Source organism: Phaeodactylum tricornutum, genomic scaffold, assembly GCF_000150955.2.
Source record: "Phaeodactylum tricornutum CCAP 1055/1 PHATR_bd_21x34 genomic scaffold, whole genome shotgun sequence".
In the NCBI taxonomy this organism is placed as follows: domain Eukaryota; phylum Bacillariophyta; class Bacillariophyceae; order Surirellales; family Neidiaceae; genus Phaeodactylum; species Phaeodactylum tricornutum.
In genome coordinates this window covers 1-7,791 of record NW_002238025.1, presented here as the reverse complement: position 1 = coordinate 7,791, position 7,791 = coordinate 1, and the positions used below count along the sequence as shown (strand labels likewise).

At 48.4% G+C, this 7,791-nt stretch overlaps 2 protein-coding genes across 2 annotated transcripts; both read left to right on the top strand.

Moving 5' to 3' along the window:
- Positions 1-1,302: 1,302 nt before the first annotated feature.
- PHATRDRAFT_bd1241 (predicted protein) lies at positions 1,303-2,790 on the top strand (the record flags this gene model as incomplete). Its single annotated transcript, XM_002176198.1, has 1 exon — positions 1,303-2,790. The coding sequence occupies one exon, from the start codon at positions 1,303-1,305 to the stop codon at positions 2,788-2,790; it is 1,488 nt and encodes a 495-aa protein (XP_002176234.1).
- Positions 2,791-3,014: 224 nt separating this feature from the next.
- On the top strand, positions 3,015-5,425 carry PHATRDRAFT_bd1240 (predicted protein; the record flags this gene model as incomplete). Its single annotated transcript, XM_002176197.1, has 2 exons — positions 3,015-5,352; positions 5,373-5,425. The coding sequence occupies 2 exons, from the start codon at positions 3,015-3,017 to the stop codon at positions 5,423-5,425; spliced, it is 2,391 nt and encodes a 796-aa protein (XP_002176233.1).
- Between the last annotated feature and the right edge of the window lie 2,366 nt (positions 5,426-7,791).

Sequence of the window (7,791 nt, the reverse complement as noted above, 5' to 3'; positions counted from 1 at the left end):
TTACGCACACGGAAGAGCGGCTCTCCATTGCCCGCAAAGGTAGGGAAGCTGCGATGAAGAAACACAGAACATGGCATCGAATCGAAGAGATCATTTTTGGCGAGAGCTTGTCGGATTGTAGGTTTCAAGGCTCGGATAGCCCTTGTCCGTATGTCGTGCATGGCGTCGAGTCAAAGCGCTGAAGCTTGTTTGGACTGCCAACTGCCGCGATCTTTCCTGTTTACCATCAACTCAACCGCAAATTACTCTTCTTTGGAACTGAATCGGATCTGTTGACTACTGCCGTTCCTATATTTTTTTCTCCAGCTTGCTTGCTCCCATACCAGATCAACTTTTGCGAAAACGCATTAGTTACGTGGGACACGCGCCGGCTGCACACAGAAATCTGGTGAATGTGTAGACTTACGTGGATGGACAATCATTAGAGAACGAGGCGTTGTGTGACCGCATGCCTCGAATCGCGAGAACCATTTCACAGGGCGCCGTCAGCGTCCTGGCGGTTTTGAGAAAGGAGTTATTGTAAATCGAAACACAATCTTGTCCACGACCTCTGCTTTGCTATAATCAACAATGTTGGGTACATTGGTAGTAACCAAGGTTAGTGGTGCAAAGATAGCTGGACAGGTGTAAAAGGTAGTTTCGGGATCAGTCCCGCTAGATTCCCAGTCTTACAGTTATTATCGACTGTGACGCGTCCCGTTCCCAAACAGCCCGCCCTACCATCCTTTTCCATCGGTTTGTTACTGACTGACGAATCCTAGGTCTGTACATGAAATATTATCAAGGAGATACGCGTATAGATAGATAGTTGAGCCAACCCTCGCCCTAGAGTTTGCTGCTCATCTTCGTTCCACCCGCCGAACTGGTACTGCCGACAGTGATAGCACTGTCAGCTAACTGTAAGTGGAACTGCCAACAGTAATGTAACTGTAAGGACTCACGATTGTGATCCATCCAGGACTCAAATCCCTGTGCAATCTTTCTGTGACAGCTGTTGATTTCTATCTAAACAGAAGATCGCAGATATGCACGTACGCACGCAGTTTCTGTCGAGTCTCTACAGACTTTGTTTCTAACTGAAGACCCTTTTTGCTGAGCTAAGAGTAAATAGTTATAACGCAAGTAACCGTCAAGTTTACTGAGAGTTCGTTGTCCAAAGTGTTACTACATCTAGTAGTGTTGAATACTGTGCTTTATTTGAAGTATTGGTAGTTGGAACAGTCAGTTCTGAGTAGTTATGAGCCCAATCACTGCTCTCGCAGTGTGTTCGCAAGCCCGGAAAGGTCGTAAAGAAACTCCACGATGGCAGAAGCGAACCCAGACATCGCTGGCTTGACCGCCTTGGTCCAGCAACTCCTGGCCGAGCGCGAGCTCGACCGTCGCGAGCGGGACCAGGTCGCACTCGAACTCGAGCGCGCACGTCAGGCTGCTGGGCCAGTTCCCTCGGTCATTCAGCCCACTCTTCCTAAGATAGGAGGCATCTCGAACGGTGTGGTGTGGGTAGGTGGAGAACCTAATGTCTCCTGGACAGAAACCAAGAACTTGGAGCCGCGTTCGGCTTACTGTCGTCGCCATACTACTGACAAAGACCTCAAGGTTTTGGAGTATATGTTAAAACCGCATGTCCCGAAGTTCAAGCGCGATGACCCTTTGTTTCCGCTTGTGTCCTTTGCGTCAGACGTCGAAACCCATATGGAACTCACTGGGATGGACTCAGTTTTCTGGTTTGCGGATCCAACGGATTCCACCCAGATGCTCAATGTCTTCACTTCTCATTCGCGTTTCCCCGAGAATTATGTGGCTCAAGAAGTTTCGCGGAAAGTCAAGAACGGCATCTACGATAAGTACGATATTCAAAATTTGGAGTTTTCGGCTAACTATCTGCGTGAATCTCTGGATGTTACGCTTCGAGGAGACATTCGTGGTTTGCTTCGCGCTAAGATCACGGGTCCAGAGCTCTTCATGACTGTCGTGTCAGAAATTCAGTCGTCTTCGGTGCGCTCCTATCGTGCGAAAGAACGCCAACTTGAATCGATGAGTCTCAAGACTTATCCCGGCGAGAATGTGAAAACTCTCACGCGCGATATTGCAAACATTTGCGACGAATTGGACCGAGCTGGACGTCTTCCTGAAGACATCATACTTACGATCGTAAATATTTACGCCAAGTCGTCCGTCGAGGAATTTCGCATCTACTTCATTGGTCGTCGTGTTGAAGTTGAACGCTTTCTAAAGAAATCTTCAGGGAAAAGTCAAGACGTGGTTCGCGCTATGGATGACTACATTGGTTACAAGGAAATGGGCCTAGAGGCCAATAGTCAGTATCAAAGTCTAATTGATTCGGGTAATTATGGTCCGGCTGCCACAGCCAACGACACCGGGGATGCTCCCCACGCCTATATGACTAAAACGGAAACCGATGCTTTGATTCAACAGAAACTCAAGCCCTCCACGCGCGACACCTCGACTATCAAGTGTTTCAAATGTGGAAAAATGGGCCATTTTGCCAATAAGTGCCCGGATAATGCTGGGCCATCCGGTGTGCCGGCTCCGACCGGAGCTCCTAATTGGAAGAAAGTCGCCCCAGCGGCTACGGACGAACAGACTAAAACTGTTGAAGAAGTCAAGTACTATTGGTGCGATCATCCTAATTGTAAGCGCTGGAACCCGTCGCATTTGACGGATAGCCACGGTCGTCGCGATACGGACGGGAATCTACTTCAGGAAGAAGCCAACGCGGCAGTCGACGTCGCTACGGAAACTCCGTCGGGAAACTTGGGAGCCTGGTAAAGGCGTTCTGTGGAGCCCTCTGGCAAGTCTACTTTGCACTCGCTCTACGCCCACAAAATTTCCTACTATTACATCTATTCTATACATCTGCGGACCGTTCCGCTCCTACATCGAAAAAAATTTCAGAAAAAAAACAAAAAAATTTAAAAAATAAAAATAATGGGAAGAGTGTTCCCCTTCCGATGGAAAAATATCCCGCCTCGTGGATGATTCTCAGCCACTTCATGTGGACAATGTGGTTTGTCGGCGTCTGGACTAGTGGGATGTATGATCCCCTCAGCTTCCAGCTTCGGCGCCGCATTTTCGGCTGGCTTTTGGAATGGTTGGCCTCGGCACTCGACGCTGAAGACGAATTGCCCCGTAAGCCCCCTGAGCGACGCAAAAACAAGCCCCCGCGAATTCCAAAACCAACTCCGGCCCAACGCAAGCACGCAGGGCAAAAACAGAAGGAGTGGCAACGTCGCCTTGATGCAGCTCCCATGACTCCGCATCCTACCAGTGTGACCGGAAACGGAAATAGGGAGGTTTCTGTCCTTCAGAAGCTCCTCACTTCGGTTCCCCATTTCTGCCACCCTGGCACCACTGGTCATATGCTGCAAGCACATACCTCATTAATGCCCGAGCCAGCTGCCTGGTCATTTTCATGCGGTTCCAGTGAACTCGCTCCCGCCACGGGAGTAAATGTAATGAGCCTGCACGTGCAGGCTGTGATGTCCGAAATTGCGGATGTCTTTCCGATTCTTATTGATTCCGGTGCGTCCATATGTATCACACATATGGCATCGGATTTTGTCACTCCGATTGTGGCGCCTTCTCAACCCCAGATCATTGGGGGTTTAGCCCATGGACTTCCCATTGAAGGCCGCGGCTACGTAGACTGGACGTTTCTGATGGACGAAGGGACGTTTCGGGTCTTTCGAATCTTGGTGTGCTATGTACCCAAGGCAAATCGCCGGCTCCTTAGCCCCCAGGCAGTTGACCAGCAAGGTCGTGATCCCGTCCGTTTTCTAATTGACGGAAAAATTGGCATTTTACAATGCAAACGCGGAACCGGTCAGGTAACTAGCAGTTTGGATCCGCGTACAAATCTTCCATTTTATTCCTGCATCAACGGCAGTGAATTAACGCGTCGGCAGATAGAGCTAAACTCGTGTATAACGGAAGAATCTAATCAAAATCTTTCTGAATCTCAGAAGGAGTTGATTAAGTGGCATTTTCGGTTGGGACATTTGAATTTCACCGCGGTGCAGCATCTCCTGAGAGCCGGCCACCTTGGCAAGACTCGGTTGCAGTCATCGGCAGCAAATTGCGCGCATCCTAAATGTGCATCCTGTCAGTACGGCAAGGCACGACAGCGCGCTACCCCTTCTGAAATCAAGAAACTTGTGAAGGAAAAAGAAGGAGCACTGAAGAAAGGCGACATTTTTCCCGGACAGAAAGTGTCGATAGATCATTTCAAGTGCAGTGCCAAGGGACGCCTATATGAATCGAAAGGCAAGACACCGGATGATTTAATGTACACCGGAGGCTGTATATTTGTGGATCATTGCTCGGGATATATCCATGTTGAGCACCAAGTGCTTCTTACGGCTGGCGAAACTATTGCCGCGAAACACCGCTATGAACGTCTTATGCTTCAAATGGGTGTCACAGTGACAAGTTATCAAAGTGACAATGGTACTTTCGGGTCTGCTGCCTATACAAAGGAGATTATGGACCGTTATCAGGACATTTCCTACAGTGGAGTGGGTGCTCACCATCATAATGGGGTTGCGGAGCGTGCTATTGGTACTATTATGTCTATGGCCCGAACAATGATGTTGCATGCTGCCGTACGATGGCCAGACGTTGCTGACAGTACTAACTGGCCTATGGCAGTGGACTATGCTGTTTACATTTACAACCATGTTCCTAACGCTTTATCTGGTCTATCCCCTATAGAACTTGCTACAAGAGTTGCCCAACATCAGACGGATTTTTCCAATCTCCATGTCTGGGGCAGTCCATCTTATGTTCTGGACCCAAAACTGCAGGATGGCAGAAAAATCCCCAAGTGGAAGCCCCGGTCACGCCGCGCTATTTTTGTTGGTTTGTCACGCAAGTATGCTGCATCAATCCCTTTGGTGATCAACTGCCAAACTTTGGCCGTCTCAGCGCAGTTCCATGTCGTATTCGACGACTGGTTCACCACCGTTTCCTCGTCCGACGCCGACGACAATGTACCCGCCTGGTGGGCGGATCTTTTCGAAAATCGATTCCGATACATTTTTGACGCCGATGATCCCACGACAATCGATGAAACGTGGCTTGACGACGACGAGCGAGACCATCAACGTCACGAAAAAAAACGCCTTCAAATTCGTCCCCCGCCTCCTATCACGCGCGACGCCGTCGCAAAACCGACTCCACCAGCTGGAGACACCTTGCCTGAGACCGATGTTCGTATACAACCGTCTCTTGATGAACACCCTCTTGTTCCGCCGATCGTTACGCCACCCGAGCAGCCGGTCGAAACTGAAACTCAGACTGAGCCCACTTGGCCGTCTGTACCACCCCCTCGACGTAGCAATCGTCAACGTCAGGCACCGTCCCGACTCGGCTACGATGGAAATCAGGGTCGCGGATATACCGCTGAAGTGGTCAATTACATGGTAAACATGTGTGAGAGCATCCAGCTGATGCCAAGCGAGGCGGAAAAGACGGCAGCGTACCGAGATTTCCTCCGATTTGATCCTGACGAAGGAGAGTGTGAGCCCGCTATGCGCGCTTTTGTCGCGTCCAAATCGAACCCGGATATTCTGCGGTTTCACGAGGCAATGATGGCTGACGATGCCGATGGGTTCCGAACTGCGATGGATCTAGAAATTTCGAATCTTGAACGCATGCTGACGTGGTGTGTGGTTCCTCGTCCAGAAGGAGCAAATGTCTTGCAGGGAACGTGGGCCTTTGTCCGAAAACGCTATCCTGATGGCCGTATCAGAAAGTTGAAGGCCCGTTTCTGTGTCCGAGGTGACCAGCAAGTGGAAGGAGTTGATTACTTCGATTCCTACGCACCAGTAGTCCAATGGTCTACAGTGCGAGTCATTCTCATTATGACGATTGTTTTTGGTTTGTCGACTAGGCAAATTGACTACAATAATGCTTTTGCCCAATCAGAACTCAAAGAAGATGTCTACGTGGAGATTCCTCGTGGCTACGGTAAACCAGAAGGAGATATGGTATTGAAACTCAACAAGACTCTATACGGTCTAGTTCAAGCACCGAAGGCATTCTATGACCATATGCTCACTGGGCTGCAAAATTGTGGTTTCCGAGCAAGTATCCATGATCCATGTCTGTTTATTCACAAGGATATGATTGCATGTAGCTGGGTTGATGATGTCATTTGTGTTTCTCGCGATGGGAAACTCATTGACGAAATGATTCTGAAATTGAAAGGTCAAGGCTATGATCTCGACGTGGCAAAAGACGATGACCCCGACGGCGAAATTTCGGCATTTCTGGGTATTCAAGTCGACAAAGTGAATGACGGGTCGTTTCACTTAACGCAAACCGGCTTAATTGAGAAAGTCATACATTACACGGGTATGGATGACTGTCGACCGGATGCAACGCCTGCAGCTGCTACTCCCTTGGGTAGCGATCACGATGGAGTCCCATGGACTGATCGCGACGGATGGGAATATCCAGCGGCACTCGGAATGCTTATGTATCTTGGTAACAACACGCGTCCAGACATAGCATTTGCGGTAAATCAGTGTGCGCGTTTCAGTTTCTCTCCAAAAGTCTCACATGCCAAAGCCCTTAAACGAATTGTTAGATATCTTCAAGGGACTAAGGAACAAGGACTGATTTTCTCGCCAAGTGGGGAACTAGTAGTGGATTGCTACGTTGATTCTGACTTTGCCGGACTTTGGCGAAGCGAAGATGACCAAGATCCTATTTGTGTCAAATCGAGAACGGGTTATGTTCTAGAGTTAGCAGGATGTCCTCTGTCTTGGACTAGCAAACTTCAAACTGAAGTGGCATTATCTACACTGGAAAGCGAATATATTGCGTACAGCCAAGCCATGCAAGAGTTGATACCGCTTCGTCGGGTAGTTTCTGAGATTGCGAAGGCATTGGACAAAGAAGCAGTGACATCTTGTCGCACTTTCTCCAAGGTTTTTGAAGACAACATGGGTACTGTGCAGTTAGTAAAGGTTCCAAAAATTTCACCTCGAAATCGACACTTCGCCGTTAAGTATCATTTCTTCCGAGAACACGTAGCACGTGGTGATATTCAAATTATCAAGGTCACAACGCATGAGCAGAAAGCTGATATTTTCACTAAAGGATTGGTGAAGGAAGTGTTTATCGCGATTCGGAAATTGTTGATGGGATGGTAAAGTCAGTTACCTAGAGCCTCTCCTTCATCTGAGAAGGAGACTCATGATTGTGATCCATCCAGGACTCAAATCCCTGTGCAATCTTTCTGTGACAGCTGTTGATTTCTATCTAAACAGAAGATCGCAGATATGCACGTACGCACGCAGTTTCTGTCGAGTCTCTACAGACTTTGTTTCTAACTGAAGACCCTTTTTGCTGAGCTAAGAGTAAATAGTCATAACGCAAGTAACCGTCAAGTTTACTGAGAGTTCGTTGTCCAAAGTGTTACTACATCTAGTAGTGTTGAATACTGTGCTTTATTTGAAGTATTGGTAGTTAGAACAGTCAGTTCTGAGTATGTGTAATCAATACTGACATTTCCAACCAAGCAGAACTTTTCCAACGCTTTTTTTTTCTCACAGACAGACCGGATACAGAAAAGAGACACCGCTAAGCCAATCACTGTGTTTTTGACGGGGAAAATTGTTATTCATCGTCTGGCAGTAGTACCTTTTCAGAAGCCATTCATTTTTCTCAGCGTCTCGGGCGTGCCCGAACGAATTTCCTTCGCCATCACAAAATTTGACTTCCCTTTTGACCGTGAATGATCCGTACCAGCTTGCGGCTCACCCA